We start from the raw sequence: 20,644 nt of genomic DNA on the forward strand, positions 1-20,644 counted from the left end.
CCCTTAAATCACCGCTTGCCAGCTCCTTCTAGTCTCTGGAAGGTGTAACTTCTGCAACACAGTTTGCTCTGCTGATTCCAGTGATCAGCAATCCTTCTCTCCAGGAATAAGCCAATCCTTCAGCAACTTCCTGGCTGGCAAAACAAGATATTATTCCTGCTGATCTTGCAGCCACCTGCTCCTTTCCAGAAAAGCCATCAGTCATGCTAACCCTGAAGTACGAGCTTGTTTTCTAAAATGTAAAGAAACGCAAACCCAACGCAGTTGACCCATTCCACGTATTTGAGTATGTTATCAGTATCAGGTGACCTCGTATTGCGGCAAAGAACTCTTGGATCTTGTCAATACAGAATGTGCTGCTTGGAATTTGGAGTTGTCTATTGTCTCACTCTATTTTTCTCTTTAAAAAGGAAGTATAATGTAAGTTAAGCTGAAGTTCAGAAATGCATATATTTTACTTAAAAACATTCATCTGTTCAAAATTCAAAATAAACTTTATGGGATACAACAGTTTGGTTTTTTTTTAAATAACATTTCATTCAAACTGTATATAAGTCATTGAAGTATTCGTACAGCAAACAATGGTTAACCCTTGAAAACCTGTAGAAAAAGATTTTCACACAAAAAAAAGGAAAACCAAAAGTGAGGTCTCACACCCACACACTCAGCCTGGCACACGCACGCACTCGAGCACCCATGCACCCACACAAGGCTGCAGCTAAAGCAGAGAATTGGAGGCCCAAAAGGAAAACAATGACTGATTGTTCTGAGAGTCCAAGTAGCTCAGGAAAAAAACCCAAAAAACCAAAACAACCCCCCCCCAGAGTCCTCTGAGTAAAGAAACTACATCAAGAAAATTCTCAAGTGCACTGGAGACCTGATCATTCAAACTGTTTCTGCAAAGCAGCTCCCTGCACCTGAGAAAAATGCAGCCCAAGGTGACTTGTGCAAATATAAGGAGTCAGGAGTATCTCCTGCTGTTCCTTAAGTAGACATGAGGGGTGTCCATAGATTCAATTAGTCTATGATCATGCAAGGTACTGCTGGAGTGCTGTCTTCGCCCTGCAAGAAAGAACAACCTGTTAATTACAGGGGTCTGGCTCCAGCAGCAACAGCTTCATGGACACACTGACTGTGCCAGCAGGGGAGGAAGGGAGGAGGGCTGAGGAAAAAGGCTCCCTCACTTTGGGAGGACCTGGCCTGTGGTGCAGACATGATCTGTGTGGGCTGTGACTGCTAAAGAATCCACCTGGCATCCAAGGATAACCTGATCTGACCAATGACACTGGATCCCAGCACAAACTGAGGCCCTCCCAGCACTGTGGGGCTTGGGATGTGTGTTATACACACGTTCCAAAATCCCTCAAGAGCAGTAGCTGAAGAGCACTTACTTTCTGTAATACAGGTGTACCACAAAAAGCAGGTCTTTGAGCTGAGAAATCAAGGGGTATCAACTCAGAACATACTAAAAGCATGTTAGGCCTGTCAGGAGTCATATAGGACTCTTGGCACCACCAAAAATATGCAGTGAGGTGAGAGGGAGGGAGCCAGTCTAATACTGGAATTTATGTCATCTAACGTTGTGCAACATTTTTGTTAAGACAAAAACACCTCCCACCACTCTAGGTTTACAGCTGCATCATCAGGTCAGCTAATTATGAGTTTCCTGCCACTTGAAGTGAGAGGCTTTGCTGTTCCTTTTTCCCCCACAGTTCCCAACCTGCTACCGTGACTTTAACAGACTTTTCCAAGATCTGATACAACTCATCAATATGGAGGAAATTATTTATTTGTTTCTTTCCAGCTTCCTGCTGTGATCACAAGCTATAATAGCTCATGGAGGGGGGCTGGTGTGGCACCAGTGGGATATCAATATGCTCCTGATTATCACCTTCAGTGCTGGTACTCTGGCATAGATCTTAAGCCAAAAAGCCTTAACTTTTCTACAAATATGTCTATGAACTCTAGAACACCTTTCATAAAACCAAGAATCCCAAACTTAATGCATTTTAAAAACACTGCACTGTTTTGAGTTGTGTTGTCTGTGTCACATCTTCCAAAAATCAGATCTTCTCCTTTAGCTAACGGAAGAAATATGGGCTGTTGCTAACTGCAGGTGGGATAACTGCAAAAGGTCCACGTAAAACCCCAGAATCTGTCAGTAGCTGTTTTGGTTATATGTGTTTGGGAAGCAGCCAGATGATCTGTGTAGATACTAATATGAGTAACAGTACAGGTGTGTGCAAAGTTACTGTTGGGCTTAATTAGTTTAAAATAATTTAACTGAGATTAACAACTGTGGTGATCCTGTACCACCTTCATACTCACTTGTCACACAGATTTGGATCTGAGGACTGACTCAGTTTATGTAGAATATCTACTATTCCCATGTCTCGAAGTTTGTCTTGGCGCTCCTGTGAACCTGCAAAAACAACAAATCACATGGTTAGTAGTGGCACCAGCCCAGGTGTCTGCAGGACACAGAGAGGAGAGGGACCAGAAACCAGCTAAAGGAGGGGTAAGGAGCAATGTCCAGCTAGAGCACAGCCATGCAAATACTCCCTTAGCTCTGCCTGCTTCCCAAGCGAGCTCCAGCTCCTTTTGCTGTGCCCTGTATGCACGTTTGGAGCCAAAAACATCTTGAAGAATCTTTATCCTAAGGTATCCCGACTTCAGCAGTTTTATTCTCATCTCTCTGATTTCACAGGATTTGGATGCAGAGAACATTCATCTGAAGGTGTTTCTGAGCCTCCCTTGTGCCCTCTCCTCCTATCACCATACTCTCCTGAGCAGAAGCATCCTGCAGCCCCCTCATGGTTACGTCCCACTCTCCCAGGCCATGACTCTTCACACCAAATGCCTTATCCATTGTTTTCAGTCCCACACACAAGTCCTTTGGCTGGTTTCAGTCTCTCTGCCCAAGCCACCCAAGCCATCCATGCTGTGGAAAATTTCTTTGTCACAAATCCCCTACTAATCCATTTATTCTCTCCAGTGAACCTGTTCCCTCCAACAGAGTTTCTACAGCCCCTTTAAAACTCAGAAGTTCTTACAAGAATTCTCTTTTACTCCAGTTGTTTTGATGCTTCACAGAAATGCTACAAGTGCAAACTTCCCACCGTGTGACTCTCCAACTCCTGTTTACTGTCACTGTGTCCCTGTGTCTCCCCCAGAACTGCTCTCTACACTCTCCTCAGTGTCTCCTGACTGCTTCCATGTATTCCATACCACACCTATAATGTTATTTCCCATTATACTTTGGATCCCACTGTGCACTCTAAATATTGATTACGATGCAACAAAAGCCTTTTGATCAGGATAGTAACTTGTCTGTGCATTAATAAAGAGGGTTTCTTACCTTCCTCTTCATTCCATATGAGATTAGATATACAGAACATGGCAGCAAGCTGTAGTTTAGCATTTGAATGACTCTAAAGATAGAAAAAATAGAACTCAAGTTTAGGAGAAGAAATTCAGAAAATCACAAGACTTATATTTTGGCATTCATCCTGTAATAAATAAGGTAGCAAAGCTGGGACTAATTCTTATCTACAACTTCTCTCAAAGATAGGGCTATAATATAAGGCACTCTAGTGTTCAATCACTTCCTTCCAAATATTTATGGACATCTCCAAGATATGTCTTTTCCAAGTTCATAAAATATTTTCTATGTAGATGTGTTATTGCTGAAGTCACTGTAACATTTTTATGGGAAATAACCCCTGGATTTTCCTTGGAATCAGTTTCTCTCTACACCTCTGCCATACAGAACTGCACTTACACTCCACTGGTTAGATGGAAATTAGGTGTATGATAGTGAATAATTCACAAAACAAAACCCTAAAGCACCTTCCTCTTTTCATTCCTGCAAAAGAGCAACATGAAACCTTTAAGAGAAATCCCCCCTACCATGTAGTATTTGATTTTCTGTAGGATGTCATCATTGGTCATAATCAGTTCTTTTGCTGTCGTGCCATCTGCTATATTGGCAAGGATACACAATGTCTGAAAGAGAGAAAAACTGGGAAGTTATTTGGCCCCAGATCACATCCCATGATTTACACAGCTTCCCTGACAGCTCTGAACTCAGGACAAACAATTCCTTTAATTAGTTCTAATATCTTTAATCTGGAGTTTCCAGCTCACTCACATCTAGGGCCAATGCCAAGCAGTTACCAGCTGTGGGGAGCAGCCCTGGCCAAAAACACTCAGCGCCATTTTAGAATGAAGAGCAGCGCTCGTTGCAAGGAAGAATATTTAAAGCTTCTCATGGAAGTCTGCAGCATACAGAGAAGATTAAATGCCCTGGTATATAAAGCAGTCTGCTCTGTAGCAGTGGCTGGGGGGAAAGGGAAAACAACAACAAACCCCAGTAATTTCCACCTCGTTCTTCAGGCCAGGAAAAGGAGAGACAGAAGCCTTCCTGCTGATCTGGCAGAGGAGTAATTTGTTTTCAACAGGTCTAATCCCAGTCGTTACGTGCAGAGGTAACTCCAACTACTGCTGCAGCTGGTTACTTCTTGCAAATGAGAGGAGCCATCCCACAGGATGCCCTTGAAGCATCCAGGCCCACACTGGCACTATCTGCACAGAGCTTTGACTGGCACAGCTCCTTCCCTGGCTCTCAGGGTCACCGGCAGATGCTCTACAAGGTCTTTCCCACAGAGCTCTGGAAGAACTTGACCCTCTTTTCTGGACGTGCTGGCAGGACACTGGAGCACCATCAGCACTTGTATGGTGTCCGTGTCTGCGCTGCACTACACTGTGTCAGCAGCTGAAGGGACTAATTATCTCCAAGCTGCTAATTAAATCCTGATGAGCCCAACAGTGGCAGAGACAAGCACTGTCCTGCTGCAAGCACGGGTTCTAGTGTGCAGACAAGTAGCACTGGATCTTGAAACAAGAGCCAGCTGCACCACAGGGACCAAGCAAATGCTATGTGGATAAAGGCCCCAGAGTCCAAAGCCCATATTCAGCCCCAGCCCTTTCCCAGAGTATTTCTCAGGTATGCTGGTTCTCCTGCAAAGTGATTCTGAGAGGCTTGGCGAGGTAAATAACCTCCTATGGCAAAAAAGGCCATTCCTGTCACCATAGCTTTATCAGGAAGACCTATTTAGAAACACACAAGAGGTTAATTCTCAGCTGCTTCAGAGCCATGGTGTCACTAAACTTGCTATCAAGAGTCTCTGGGTTGGTTTTTTTTTGCTAATTTTGCATTTAAATCGCCACAAAAGGCCTGTTTGCCTTCAGCCTATTCTGCCCTGAGGAGAGTTCAGACCAGCTGTATTCCTACACTCCCCATGCTATTTGCTACCCATGTCCAACCTAAGCCAAAGCATTCCTCTGGCATCTGCCACAGCTTCTTGCTGCCCCCATCCCTCGCCACCACATGTCCCGTTATGAGGAAGGAACACGGTTCTCCCACTGCCTGTCTTGTCTGGCACAAGAGTTCTCCAGCCAAATACTGCCCACCTCTCCTCTCACTGTTGCTTTAGCACCCCCACAGCAGCTGTCCCTGTACATTGCTCCCAGGATACCATTCCCTGCTGGCCATCTCCTCTTACCCTCTGTCTTTCCTCTTGCATATTGTTTAAGTTTTAATTTGTCAGGGCAGGTCCCTCCCCACTTTTTCCTGGGTTCCATCAAAATGCTCTTTCCCCTGCTAGTGCTTCTCCTTCTCTTCCTACTGTCCCCTTCCTGCCATGCAATTCCCAATGTAATTCTTCTGCTCTCACATCCCACCTCTTTGCCAAACCTCCATTTGCAAAACCAATCTGAATTCCATGTAAACAACTTTGTACCCATCTGCATTCAATTTAAACAACTTTGTAACAACCTATTAGAAAGAAAAGCATTCTTGTGGATAGGTACTCAAGTTATTCATCTGACAGATCTCAGTTAAATATTCACAGCACATCATAATCCCAAAAAAAATGACATGTTGTGAATAGTAAGCATTCTTTGCTCTCTTACATTTTATTCTGCCAAGACAACACAAAACAAAAAGGTACCTGCTCTTTGACTTCTATATTGTGCTCCCCTTCCAGAATGAGGGTCACTGCTTGCATGATTTGCTTCCCATGAGTGCTCATTATGTGGTCTATGTGCTGCCAAAGCAAGGATGAAATACATTTAGTGTCACTCCCCAGACAAAGAAGGGACATTCCTGCCAGAATCACACCAAGTGAGGAGTAGCAACACTGCACACAGAGCACAGCTCCCAGTGAGCTCTCCCAAACCAAGAATTTATCACAGCAGAAACACTTCAGAACATTCCTCTTCATGTGGAGCCTGCTCTTGTCTGAGAGAGCATCATATGGGCATTGATGGTACTTCCCCTGTCACCAGGAGAGAAGACAATGCTGTCCCAGATGCATGGAGGCCGCTCTCAGGACTGAATCCTGCTGGACCCGGGCTCTAAGTATGATGCTGCAATTAGAAACAGCTGTTTCTCATCTGACAGCATGGAGGTAATATCAGAGATGGGTGAGAAAACTGATGCATCTTCTCTGGTACTCTTGCAGGGACACTGTGCCCAGGTCCATTAGCCACATTTCCAAAACCTGAGAGGGGACTGAGAAATAAGCCAGATGCACTGCTTATTGCCTGGGGAAGCTGCCCTAAGGTCACAGGATCACAGCTCAAAGGTCACTTGGTGACAGACTATAAACACCTACACTAGAAGGAAAGAGAAAAGATTAAACAAGATCTACTGGACTGACTGATACCAAACGTCAGGAGTGGCGGCAATAAGGCACCAGAGATGACCAGCACTTGGCACACTACAATTTTTAAGACTTCAGGGATTTTTGTGGGACTTCTTAAAATTGCTGATAATGGGATTTCATTGGAAAGCTGCTGGATGAGTTATTCTGGAGTGAGTTTTAGGTAGAGGTAGAAAATGGATGGTTCCGGCTCTAAAACCTACGGCAGGAAGCAGTGAAGCTGACACATAGTTCCAGATGGAGAACACTTTAAGTGACAATGAACATTGTCAGGGTGAATTCAATGAATGACTGCCTAATAAATATCTTTTTACATTAAGACAGAGCTAATTTTCTACGAAGGCTATTGAGACTCAATGAGTACAAATATCAGATTTTTTACAGGGACCTTTTTATGGTAGAAAGATAATATATGATAAATGCACAGTAGAACCTTCATGGTTTTTTTCCCCTCAAAAATATTGGCTTGCCAAATGTTTGCTGCATGTTTTCCCTCTGCTCTTCACAGAGAATTACCCTTTTCTTTTGCTCCACCAATACCTCTTTCTCTCTGTCAAAAACAATTCATGGGCTTACATTTCCCAACCACTTTATTTCAGGGTGCAAAACAAATGTCTGCATTTTGTAAGTGCACAATCCCCCAGCCAAATTCACAAAGCCAGTACTATCTACGTAACTGGATAAGAACAGAAATATTTCAAGTGCCAAGGAAGAAGAAACACAGGTATCTTTAAGACCTGGACCTCTCCACACAGACTCAACAGTGCAACCCTCAGTGTCATTCTGGACAAGTTTCACAGAGAAACTGCTATGAAAATAATGTTGCTGTAAGCTAAATGCAATAGAAGTGAACATTACATGAATATGTCTAGCTCTGATAATAACTAGACATATTGTGTCCATGGATGCACGGAATTCTTTCAAATGTTTTGTCACACTGCTTTGTACATTTACAGATATTTGAATAAATCCAAGTGGTGTTAAAACAGAAAAATAACTTGTTTTGCACAGAAGCATTGCTGCACGTTTGATCAGCTTTCAGGTCTGTCTGCAGCTCTACTTACTGGGCGAGTGGAGAGAAGATTCCTGAGCAGTCCCAAAGTTTTCATCAGAACATTTACATCGGAATCAGAAAGCAACTGGAACAACTGCTCTGTGCTCAGACCTCGCAGGATGTCTGACTTGATCTTCTGTTCCGCTTGAAATGCCATATTCTAAAACAGACACACACACGTTAAGTGATTTTTTTACCTGAAGCCTGGGCTTTCACTCTTTTAGTAGACTATTCCCTACAAGAACAAATCCTTCCTAGATTAATCTTGCAAAAAGGCTGTAATTTATGAGCAACTGCTACACAGTGAATTAAATTTCCACATTGTCTTACAGCTGACCTGGTTATTACCTGCATATATTTGCCCCCTGGCACGCTACTGACACTACTTAACTGCTTCCCTGAATGATCTTGGCAACAAAATTGGTACCAGAACTGAAGAATTTATTTTATTTTACAGACTAATAGATGAAGTGTTCCAGGATGATGCTGTTTTTTTTCTGCAGTTTGGTGGAAAGACAAGCCAGATTTCAATTATGTCATTTTTAATAACAACTGACAAGTTCTACAAGATATGTCCATAAACTTTTCAAGGAATAAAATCATATGGGGTATTTCAATAGGGTGTCCTACTCACCATTAAAGCCCAAATGCCGTTCACTCGCAAGGCAAGATTTTCACTCTGGGTTAAACTACATAGAAGTTCTATGGCTCCTGATTCTAAAATAGGCTGAAAGGAGAAGGGAAAAACAGATCTTTACAACACTACTTAGACAAATTGCATATATGGAAATGTAAATATAACATAAAAATGTACTGCTTGTATTTTTTTCTTGAGCTTAAAACATGTCCAGTACACTCACATGAACTGACCACACCACACCCCATATCCATGACCATATAAAAGCAGGTTTTTATGAAAAAGTCAGATCAAGGCAGCTGTTTTCTCCTATGTCTCTGTGTTTGTACAGACATGGATGTACACACACTTATACGTCTATATACATCATCACACACTGCTGTGATGTTACACACACATCTGCCACACCCCACAAGCAAATGGGTTTTCCTGGCAACTTTCAGCTTGGGACTGCTCTCCAAAAACAATCTTCCTTGAGCAATCATCTCATTTGGGGTGATAAGAGGGATATATGTCACTGTTTAAAAGATGTTAAGGACAATGAAAGCTACTTGACACCTTGCTTGGCATTAAATCTTTGTGTCCAGCAATCAGACCAAATTAAAACCCAGCAGAAAAACTTCAGAATAATAAAGAAAACTGGAGACTTCTTGATGACCAGCTTGAAATACAAAACCTTGTAATATCATATTTAAATGACAGGAAAAATACCAGTACATGCACTTTTCTTTCAAACTGATTAATGTAATGAATATGAAGTTTGGAACAACTGCTTTCCTCCTGAACTGAATTTACTGGTTCATCCAATGAAAACAGGAAGGTGTGGAAGAGGCTGGATGCTGCAGGAGCAAGCTCCTCTCTGAGCAGCAGCAGGAGCAGTTTGTGCCCCAGCTCACCTGGTCCCAGGTGCTCTGCACTGGAAGAACCTGCCAGGGATTCCACAACAGGCCCAGGGGCTGCTCCACAGCCACAGCACTGGGAGACATTCCCAAACTGGTTCTGACTCAGGGTTGTACTGTTCACAGGGTACAACACAGAGCCACTTCAGCTTTGCTCATTTACTGAAGTGACTGGTGGTTTAGATACAATTTTCAAAATATTATGTAGAAGAAAAGGGTGATATGTAAAAGAGATCAGATGGCTTATAGAGGCTTTTAAATCTATTACTTACAAATATTTCCTTCTTAAGTATTGCACAATCAATATTTTATTTTGGCAATGATGTTTTTGATGTGTACCATGTATCCTGACAGAAAATCCAGTATTTCAATCCAATTTGAAGTGGAAACACTACATTGACCTGCAGTCTGGAAAAGAGAGCCCCTGAGCCAGTGAATTGTGCTTGGCATTATTTCAGTTAGTTTTCCATCTCACAGATATGATTAAAACCACCAAGATCAACTGATAATCTGGTAATCCAAAGTGCACTGCAGGATCCCACATACAGCATAATCTTGCAAATATTTTCTGCAATTAAGAAGTATTTTAGACTTGGGGAATTGTTGCATTGCTATGAAGTGTTGATCTGTGTGTAAGATCTGTATGAAATACAGACTCTGCAGAACCAGATATCCTGTAGTGTTCATCTGAGAACAATAAAAACACAGGACTCAGCTATTCCAGCATTTTCAGCATTGCAGCAACAGTAATTCTCTAAGACAATGGATCACACTGCAAATTATCAGCTCGATTTCTTCTTGTTTATGACCTTTTGAGATAATAGTGTTTTACAAGTAAAAAAAAAAGTGACAAAATGTCATGTCTACTTCTTTTCTTTAGAGACCAAATTAACTGTCACAGAGCTGTAAGCAGATGAATTTTTTTATTCCCAAACTATCAGTGGCTGGTAATCTCACTTTAGTCCACCCCCTCTCCCTGCTGCTGGCTAAGTACTCACCTCTTTGCTTGGAGAGAATTCCAGAAGAAGATTGCATAGCGTGGAGGATGCTACTACAAGAATTTCATTTGGAGCATTCTGTAAAACCTGAAGTCACAGAGGGGAGAGAGAAGAATTCTGCTGGTAGGATAATGAAGGGATCATTGCAATGAAATACGTGGAATTATACTGTAGTTGGATATTCCAGACTTCAGGAGGTGCTTTGATGCTAGCAGTGCAGACCCAAACAATGATACGCACCACAGGACAAGCTGGAGCAATGCATTATTTCACAGAAGTCAGATTTGAGAGCTTTCAGTCCAATTTAGCAGGAATCACTGGGGACAAGCCCTGTGCTGCAAAGGACTCCCAGGCAGAGAAAGCTCCAGGAAGAGCCTCTTGAACCCCTCTGTACCTCGTGCTAAGCACAACACAGCAAATTCCCTCAGGAGGATCCTTTCAGAGGAGCATAGCCTGGGACAAATTATAGTCCCTTATCTGTGCCTGGATCTCCAGCAGCACCAAAACACCAATTCCTAAACCAAACATGTTCCTCTCTTGTTCACTACTGCCAACACCACCCTTCTGTGGTGAACTAGCTGTTCACTTTTGAACAGTCAAGTCAAGCTCACTTCAGGAGATTCCTATGGGTGTCAAAACTACCCAAGCCTTCAGGCCTGCAAGCAGACTTGGTCTGTTCTCCATTTTCAAGGTCTAAAATATGTTGAAACTGAGAAACTGGTTTATTTATCTGCATTTATGACAGTGGCATTACAGGATGAGAGATGACATATACCTTATGCACTTGAAACTCATTTAATCTTGCAGAAAATTGCATTATATGATAACGTGTCTAATTTTTAAAGGTCTTTCTGAGCTCTCTGACTTCAGTTATAGAATCTGCAATGAGGTCTAGGTGGTAAGAGAATTACAGGAGAAAATGCAGATCTAAATTCTCTTGCAGGGCATACAGACCAAGTCTGAACTGTGCCACTTAGTTGGATCTGAAATTAAAGGACATATAATCCTTGTAGTGCCCTATGTAAACATTAGGAATAACTTAGCTTCACTCAGTGATCACAAAAAAAGCCCCAAAACACCTCAACGAGAAAAAGGAAAGAAAAGGCCAACCAAAAACCAAGCATGAATCACATGCTTACTGCTGATGGCTTTTGTTGATTTATAGATCTCTTAGGAGAAGGTCATGGGATTTTGATTTCTAGGTAATTTGTATCATGACTCTACAGCAGGGCAAACAAACTGAACAGATATCCTGTGCTCCTTGGATGGACCAGAACACTTCAGGCACTGAGACCTGACTGTTCCTCACTTACCTTCATTAAAGGCTTCCATACAGCATGATCCTGAAAACTTGTCCTGAGCTGCTGGACAGAACGGGACAAACTGTGCAAACATCTGGAATGAAGAGAAACCTTCCCTGTGAGCCATGCAGAGCCACAGGGACACTGCTGTGCACACCCTGCTGCTCCACAGGGATTAGTGAGCTGGGAGTTGAGCACTGAGCAGCCTGGGAACAGCCAGGGGAAAAAACTGCACCAGCCCAGGGTAACTGCCCCTCTCCCCCAGGAAGGTTCCCAACAGCAGAACTGACTTCAGAATAGCTGTCAGTCAGTCAGCAGGAGTTCTCCCAGTGCAGCACAGACTGTGACAGACAGAGGCTCTGCAGGGACGAGGACAGGCTCACCTGACTGCAGCCAAGCGCACCTTGATGCTGGACTCAGACAGGCCGTTAACGATCCGGTCCATCATGTTCTCAGTCTCAATGATCTGGGCCAAAGGAAATCAGGTCAGTGCACAGCACAACAGTAGCATCCATGGCTTGCTGGGCTTTGGGCTGCAGCATTTGGATGTTACATATAAAAGCTGTAGCTAAAACCAGCACGCCACACTCTCTTGCCAGATTAAGTGGAAAGTTTTGTGCATCTGCAAACAATTTAGAAATAAAATCTACATTCTATGTTCCCCTACTACTTTTACTTATCAAGGAACAAGAGGGTGTCATATATATATATATGTATATACACACACACATACATATATATATATATATATATGAATTACCCTTAATATCACGTTAAAACAAAAGAGAACACCTGTGAGTGCCCACGACATATACAAACTACAGATCAGAGCCAGGTTGTAGAGCTGTGTGGATAAAAAATATCCAATGGTTCATCTGCAGGCAAGGCCAGCACAAGCACTTAAGACCAGGATAAAAGGGAGTTAATACCCAGATGAAAGATGGATTTTGCATAATAAATCAAGTTTGGCATGTACACACCCACTGCTTATTAAATGCTGTGTGAAAGAAGGATCCTTATTATTAACTAAAGCAACAAAAGAAGAGTTTATGGGGTTGACTTCTGGAGATCCTGAATGGTTCCCCACTGATAAATATTCCTGATGTTCTCTTTTCATCCTGTGTTTTCCTGCCCCCTTCCTTCTGCTTTTCCCCTTTAACCAGCAAATAAACTCAGAAAACATTCCTGCCTCCTGCATTTGCCACATGACACTGCAAATCCATGATTAATTTTAAAAAATGCTCCTTTTAATCATTCATTTATTATGTTCCCTCCACTTTCCACACATTCACTTTTAACTGTGTAAGTGCTCCAAGCAGCCAATCTCTTTGCTGAGATGTTTGAATCACCTCCTGCTTTGTTATGACAGTGCAAGGCCCCTTGCTCACTTGAGAATCGGGAAACAAATTCTGACCTTGTTTCCCAATATGAGCAGACTTTCCAGTTTGGGGTTTTTTTTTAAACACTTGTTATATAATAGGATAGATGAGAACAGAGGTGTATTCTATCTCTCAGAACACAGGTTTCAGAAATTTCTCATATGCCTCAACAATATTCCCTATGAGTAGCTAAGTACCAAAAATGTTGAAAGAAAACTTCTTGTGCGAGTCTAGTTCACCACTGTGAAGATGTTTACATAACTAAACTGTACTTTTGTTATACTCTGATAGCAAGACATTAATTTTTGTTCCAGTTCCACACAATCTGAAAGTTTATATTAATGGAGGAGATGGAGCCTTCCCATTTCGACCTTTTTGCATCACACTGAGGAAATCCACTGGGGGGGTGGGAATTGCTGCCTTGCAGCTCCTCGTTGGCTGAGCATTGCCCAGCAGCTTCCCCAGGCTCACCTTTTTGCGGATGTCCTCGTCGTTGGCCCCCAGGGATGCGTAGAGCTTGAAGGCAGCCTGGCGCAGCTCGTGGGCATGCTTCAGGTCGTGGTCCAGCTGAGAAACACAGCACAGGGACCAGGCTTAGCCACTGAACAGCTGCAGTGTCCTACTCTGATTAGCTATAAACTGCTGCTTATCCACTCTTTTTGTCTGCCTCCCCAGGGGCAGCCAGAAGCACAGGAACTGCTGCTCCCTTCCTGAGCTCATGTCCACATTTAGAGCTAAATGCAATAATCAAAGTTAAGAATTTCATTTCTCTGCTGAATTATGGAGAAGACAACTTTGTCTTCAATTTGAAGACCAAACAAGGTTAGGACTCTATCAAGACTATATTCAGGCAAAAACTATTCTTATCTCCCAACAGAAACCTACAGGAACAAGCCAGAAGGAGTAAAAAACTGGGAAAGAATCAAGGGAAGTTTTATCAAGAGAACTGAAGCAAAAGCAGGAGCCAAAGCTGGTCTCTAAATCTCAGACCCTCCATGTTAAGGAGGGTTAGGTTGGATATCAGGGAAAGGTTCTTCCCCAGAGGGTGCTGGGCACTGCCCAGGCTCCCCAGGCAATGGGCACAGCCTGAGGCTGCCAGAGCTCCAGGAGTGTTTGGACAATGCTGCCAGGGTGGGATTGTTGAGGTGTCTGTGCAGGGACAGGAGCTGGACTGATGATCCCTGTGGGTCTCTTCTGCCTTGGGATATTCTGTGATTTTATGATTCTATCATTAATGGGAGCACTAAAGACATCATAAAATAGTAGTGTCTGAGGTTGATCCTGCTTGGAACAGCAAATTTGGGCTCTCAGATTTCCTCGTGTTCTCTTCAGGGAGAATAATTCTGTGACTCTGACTGCCCTCAAAACGCTGCACCAAAAAGTTCTACAAAATAATGCAATCTTCAAAGTCTACACAAAATGCCAGGAAAATGCCAGCATAAAGAAGCAGAATGCTGAAATAAAAGGAATGTAAAAAATTAAGCTCTGAGTAATTCTCTCCAGTGCAGCTGTATTAGAGCAGAAGTATTATATAATTGTTATAAATATTTTAAATAGACAAGTTCTCTGTTTGGCAGATGCCTTGCTCACTCCTCATGTAGTTTTACCTTACAGGGTGCAATTCCAAGAACTCTGTTCAAAGCCAGCAGCCTAGATTCCCAGCTGGCTGCTGCTACAGACTTTCTGCACACTCAGAGCACTGTCATAATATTTAGAATTGCCCCACTCACTTTTGGAACCTGATCCTATTTTTGATGCCACAGCCAAGGTCCACTGTTCCCCAATAAGCTGTTAAAACTTCTCCTTGCTTAGTTTTTTATACCGTAACAGATTTTGTTAGATTTAATTTGCATTTTTACACAGCATTCATGAGGCTCTCTATGCAGAATTAACACCATTCTATAAAGGTCTGGGAAATGAACCTATCTCCTAGGCCCAGTTTTGGAAAAAGAGCAACGCTCTGTAATCTATTTTTTTGGGTATTTTCTAATAATCAGACTCTGTAAGCCTCCAAAGTACATCTGGTCTCTGTTTATCCAACTTCTTGCAAGTGCAGATAACTCATAATATGAAACACTGCGTGATATCCACATGTTTTTCTGTTTTAACACAACAGAACCACCTCTGAATTTGGGATTTTCCACAAACCTGAGCTAAGAATTGAAGACAAATCTATCTTCATGTGGACTACTATCTCTTATGAAGCTGAAATGTACTGCTTCCTGAAGGCAAGATGTTTAAACTTAGAAGATGGGGAGTCCAGATACACACGCCTTTAGTTTGGATAATGAAGTCTCCAAAAAGCAATGACTGAGATTTGGAGAGTACAAACATCAACAATCAAGTCCTGCCAGACCTCTGGTCACCTTTCTATCGAGGAGCTCAGGCATCAGGTTTAAACAGAACAAAAAAAACCATCCTGAGCCTATTTCTTTTTGGTTTTGCCCATGTCTCAAAGGGAACGCACCCTCTTGATGTCGGTGATGGCGCTGACAGAGCTGGGGTACTTGAAGTAGTCGGCGAGCATGACGATGAGGTGGTCGCTGATGCTGGCCATCCTCTGCAGCTCCACGTCCGTCTCGATCAGGTAGGCCAGGGTCTCTGCCCCCTCCACCCGCTCCTCCAGCAGTCTGTCCTTACTGCACATTCGAACCAAGCACGGCAGAGTCTGCAAAGATTCAAAAAGAGGAGCTTTTAGTGCAGCTACATTGATAAAGAAACTCCAAAGAAATGAAAAAACTATCCTACAGCAATGCTCAGCATTGGTCTTTGGATCAGAACTTTTACACACACACACACATTTCAGTGTGGGTTCTCTGCACACACAGAGAAATTTTTCAGGCATTGCTAAGTGTGCAATAGGCTACTTTCAAGCAACTTCTCACACAGTTAAAGATGCGATGTTTAGAAGCAACCATGGACAAAGTCTGAAAAATCCTTAAAAAAAAATCCCCTCAAAAGTTGATATTTGCACAGGCTTGTTCTTACTACACACAAGAACCAAAACTACCCAAGCTGCCCTCAACAAGTACTTGACCTCTCCTGCCCATCTGTGATCCAGGATTAACTATGGACAATGCAGTCAGAAATAATCTCAGGGCTCCTTTCCCACACACCTGCTGCCTGGAGCAGGAGGCAAGGGAGCAGTACACCTCAGCAGCATATTTGATCAACCAGAAAAGAAGCCCGCGTGGAATCCATGTGCATTCTGCCTTCCCTGACATCTCCCCTACCGTGGTTACACCCACATGATGACAGTTCTGTCACACCTTCTCTACTTTCTCTACCTTCTCTAAAAAACAATCAAGTCTTTCTTTACCTGAAGCTCAATGAAAAGTACTTAACTCTGGAACGGCCAATTCTCCAAGGGCTGGGACTCTGCTCACTCAAGCCTTCTCAAAAAGGAAAATGGATGAGGAATAACACCAAGGTTTGTGCTTGTGCAGCTCCACCAACTTCAACAGAATTACTCTAGTAAATGTTGCTCAGAGTTATGTTTTGGGGACCTGAAATAACATTTACCTATTGATTGTTCAAATGATTAAACAGATAAATAGCCTATCTCCACTGCACAGGAAGCAGGACTTGCCTACATATTTCAAAAAGCCAGATGCCACCTCAAGGATTATTAGTGAGGTTGTGAATTTGCAGCTACTCCAACCCAGTGAGCCAAAGCAGCCCCTTCCGCATACCTGGCACTTGAGGCAGCAGAGAAGACTGAGCATAAGCTCTCAAAAAATTATATTCATGTTGAGCGAGAAAGAAAATGGGAATTCCATGTCTAAATCACAAAGACAATGTACTTTCTAATTCTTTCCAAGGTCAAAGAGCCTGAAATGAGCTATTTCTAGGAATTCAAGGGCTGGCCATTAAGTCACAGGCTGCATGCACCCAAAAACACAGATCTCATGTTTTTCAACACTTAGCAATTCCATCTGTTTAAAATTAAACAAAAGCAAGAATTCTGACAGACATTTTACCTGTTCCATTGGACCTACAGGTCAGTACAGTGCAATAAATGCAAAGGAGTAGGGGGCTGTGCAGGGGTGTAAGATGGAAAGCCATAAAGCACACCTGGCCAGCAGATAAAAGTCTGGAAATGGACTGTAAAGATGGAATATCTAATTTCCATGGTATGGCTGGGATGCATCTGGGTTATGTGGACAGTTTCATTATTAGGATTCCAGACAAATCATTTCCCTTCCCATCAAATCTATTATTTATCAGCCTCCTCTGCCTTTCCCAAGGGATTTCATTTTTTCCCATGTTAGAGGCCAATCCACTACTCAAATTGAGCAATGAAAGCAAGTTAAAACCATTTTGGAAACACAGATGCCTGACTGGCCCCCAAATGCAGAAATTTGATAGCAAAGGGTCAATAATTCCTGAATGCTAAAGGGGCTACCACTTTAGTTTAGTTCAGCAGAGGTCAAAGGATTTGTGGCTGGATTAACCACAGGGACAGTGTTATCTAGCAACTGTGAGCTCCTGGAGGAGGAATCACTGTTTGTGAAGTTTGTTCACTGAGTTTGAACAAGGCAAAGCTTCTGTACCTTCCTTCTCTCCTCAGTCTTTTATCTACTCTCAAGCACTACAACACATTTAATTCCACAACCTCAAACACAGATTTGTGCTGAAGCAGCTTCCATGAGGAAAAAAGTGCTGCTGCTGCTGCTGCTGCGAGCTGGCCCAAGCAAATCCCTTCCCAGAGGTGTGAAAGGATGGTGGTTTTCCACAGGGCCCATGTGGCCCAGCACATGCAGCTCCACAGGGCAGTATCCAGCCCCCAGCAATGACCTGCCCCTGCCAACAGGCCCTGCCCCCTGTCCCAGGGCAGAACAATTCTGGAACACACACCTCCTGACCAGGACATGGCCCAGGGTGCAGCACAGCATGGGCGATTTATCAAGGGAAGACGTTTTCCAAAGAAGACAGAGGTTTGCAGCAGGGATAGGAGGGAGAATGGAATTGTAGCCCCCAGTTTCCAGGTGTTGTAAGAAGAAAGGAGAGCAGACAGCTGGAGTGTCAATTTGGATCAAAGCTAAGGAGGAGGATGAGGGAGAGAGATGCAGCTTGGCTTCCTCAGCTGTGTAGCACCAGGTGCCTATGCAGAACAGATGCCAATAATCACACCGGAATGAACTGTACATTGGACTTTCTTGCACAAAAAGACAGGAGGGTGGACCTTAGTATCAGCCAACACATAGATTTGTCATCTATCATTACCTGCAAACAAAGAGAAACCAGGGAACTATTTTTTAAATTAAAAAAATCAGGAGAACTTGGTGCTTTGAAATCTTTGGTGTAACAGATTTTGTGCTACTTTTTGTATGAGGAAATAAAACCAGGATAGACCTACATGACAAAAGCTTTTGAATGAAGAACTGTTTAAGCAGCTGTCATGGTTAGCACAAAAAGAATAATTATTTTACATTTACATGGTGGTTGAAACGGGACACAGCTCACCTTCAGAACGATGCAGGGATCGTCCGTCCGTATTGCACCAGCTCTGCACATGGAAGTAAGGCTGCAACAACACAAGACAGTCACCTACCATGGCTTTGATGCACTTCAGCTGCTGCAGAACAAAATCTGTCCTGATGAAACATCCTCCCCTATGTTTGATTTCAATACATCAGTGCTTGCCGGGCTTGGGCACACAGACTCCTCCAGGTGCACTTTGGGGCAGGTCTGCAGTGCAGGACCACTTGCAGGAGCACTGATCAATACACGCAGCACGCTCTGGCCACAGAGGGTCACACCACCCTGACTGAGCCACGAACCCAAAAGGAACAGTCTGCACTAAGGTAAAGGTGCAATATACCCACATGTGCCTTTCAGTACCTGCCCCTGGGGTGTACTGCCCCTGGTGCAGCCATCAGGAGAGAACCAGCACAGGGCTGGCAGCTTGATGGCTCAGGCACAGCCACCCAGGCCCTGCCCCAGCCCAGGAGAGGTGGCATTGCTGTGCTGCCGGTCCACAGGCAGGGTTTTACACTCTGCAAGAACCAGCACACCCTTGCTAACAATGAACTCAGCCAAGGCTGTGACACAGCATTTGTTCCTTATCAGACAAGAGCTCACAGAAGATATGACAATCCCAAAGTCTCACTGACACACAGCATCAGACAAATGCAAAGTTCTTTGTTAATGTACTTGTAAAGTGCCTCAAGCTACCAGAAATGCAAAGTAGTTTACCCACCAAAAATAAGTGTTTTATTTCAAAGTGGTTTACAGTTTTTACTTGCTCTGCTACAAGGCAGTGGAATGGAGTTGAAGGGGAACTGCTCTCCACCAGTATCCTTTGTTTTATCTTCTGAACTAACCACTGGAACTTGGAGGTTCCTCCACAATGCAGGTTAAAAAATATAACTCTATTTCAGTAAAGGTGACTTTAACATGTTTGGACCTTCTTCTGAGCAGGCTGAAATTGTACACAGGCTTAATCAGAACTGCTCAGCTAAGGAGCAATATGCTCATACAACCATGATGTTATACCAACATGCATAACATCTGTTATGAATACAGCCACAGCTAAAAATTCCACTATCAGAAGTCTCTTTATATATTATTTCTCAGAAAGTAAGACATAAGACTTGAATGTTGGCACAGAGTTCATCCGATAAACCCTTACTGCCAAAGCCTTGCAGCTGGCAGCAAGAAACTCATTCCCACCTGCACAATCAGGAGGCAAGCACCCATCTTGCAGCTGCCATTTAGTCCAGTTTAATCCCTATTTACCAGACAAAGCAGCTCTATTTCAAGCATGAAAGAAAACAATTTTTTACTTCAGCTAACATAGGTTTGGTTTAGCTGGACGCACTTGTGGTGATTTTAGCAGAAAAGGTTACTGCTCTGCTTGTAGCTGCAGAGCACTGTCCCCAAGGGGCTTCCTGCTCTTCTGTGTGTGCCAACACTGCTGCTCAAGGGAAGGATCTTTGCTCCATTTCAATCAAGAGGTATTACCTGGAGTCTTCCAGGTCTACTTCAACAGCTGAATTAAAAAAAAAAAAGGGGAGGGGGGATCTTCTTAAAGTAGTCTTGAATGCCAGTCTGGATTCAAGAAGAAATTTTACAGAAGGTTCAAAGTGCAGGAAAAAACCCTTCTAGATCTGCATTCCAAGGAGTCGAATGATAAATCAGATGAACTGCAGATTCACTGACTGAAGCTGGCAATGCACGAGTGAAATGTAATTTACAAGGAGAAAAAAAGATGATCTGTGACAATTTCACCTACTATTCTCATTAGGAAAAAGGAAGAAATAGTCTGACTTGGAGGCAGTTGGGTAGGGAGTGGACCTATAGAAGAAAAACCAGCATGGCTTTGCAAGCTCCAGGACTGCTGTAAAACTGAGACCCCTCAGAAGGATGAGTGCCCATGGACTAATTAGAAAACCAATCTGAAACTCATGAGATTGGTTTGTCTACCATTTTCCTGCAATTTTCTTTTGTTGCTTTTCACCACATCACTTTCTTTCATGCTTTCAAAGGCCCACCTGAGCCAATGTACTGCAAAGCAACAGCAGAAGACAGGTTGTGTACCCAATTCCTTCAGTCAGCAAAGAATATCAGTAGACCTGGGATTGTCCATCCCAGAACAACTCTTTTGATTCCAGCCTGTCTTCACGATTTGTCAACTGCTTTGTATATC

At 43.1% G+C, this 20,644-nt stretch overlaps 1 protein-coding gene across 2 annotated transcripts in view; it reads right to left on the reverse strand.

Annotated features, from left to right (window-relative positions):
• Positions 1-431: 431 nt before the first annotated feature.
• Positions 432-20,644, reverse strand: part of ARMC8 (armadillo repeat containing 8) — a 61,364-nt gene continuing 41,151 nt past the window's right edge. For both annotated transcript variants that reach the window (XM_085069991.1, XM_085069990.1), the window contains 13 exons: positions 18,460-18,520; positions 15,461-15,661; positions 13,465-13,560; positions 11,998-12,080; positions 11,627-11,708; positions 10,314-10,400; positions 8,414-8,506; positions 7,790-7,939; positions 6,012-6,107; positions 3,910-4,005; positions 3,359-3,431; positions 2,329-2,422; positions 432-1,062 (listed from right to left, as the gene is read on the reverse strand). In XM_085069991.1, the coding sequence (XP_084926117.1) occupies positions 1,029-1,062; positions 2,329-2,422; positions 3,359-3,431; positions 3,910-4,005; positions 6,012-6,107; positions 7,790-7,939; positions 8,414-8,506; positions 10,314-10,400; positions 11,627-11,708; positions 11,998-12,080; positions 13,465-13,560; positions 15,461-15,661; positions 18,460-18,520 (1,246 nt within the window). In that variant the 3' untranslated portion in view covers positions 432-1,028. The remainder of the gene's footprint in view (positions 1,063-2,328; positions 2,423-3,358; positions 3,432-3,909; positions 4,006-6,011; positions 6,108-7,789; positions 7,940-8,413; positions 8,507-10,313; positions 10,401-11,626; positions 11,709-11,997; positions 12,081-13,464; positions 13,561-15,460; positions 15,662-18,459; positions 18,521-20,644) is intronic.

The sequence above is a fragment of the Lichenostomus cassidix genome, chromosome 9 (assembly GCF_008360975.1).
Source record: "Lichenostomus cassidix isolate B80296 chromosome 9, HeHo_3.0, whole genome shotgun sequence".
NCBI classification, from domain to species: domain Eukaryota; kingdom Metazoa; phylum Chordata; class Aves; order Passeriformes; family Meliphagidae; genus Lichenostomus; species Lichenostomus cassidix.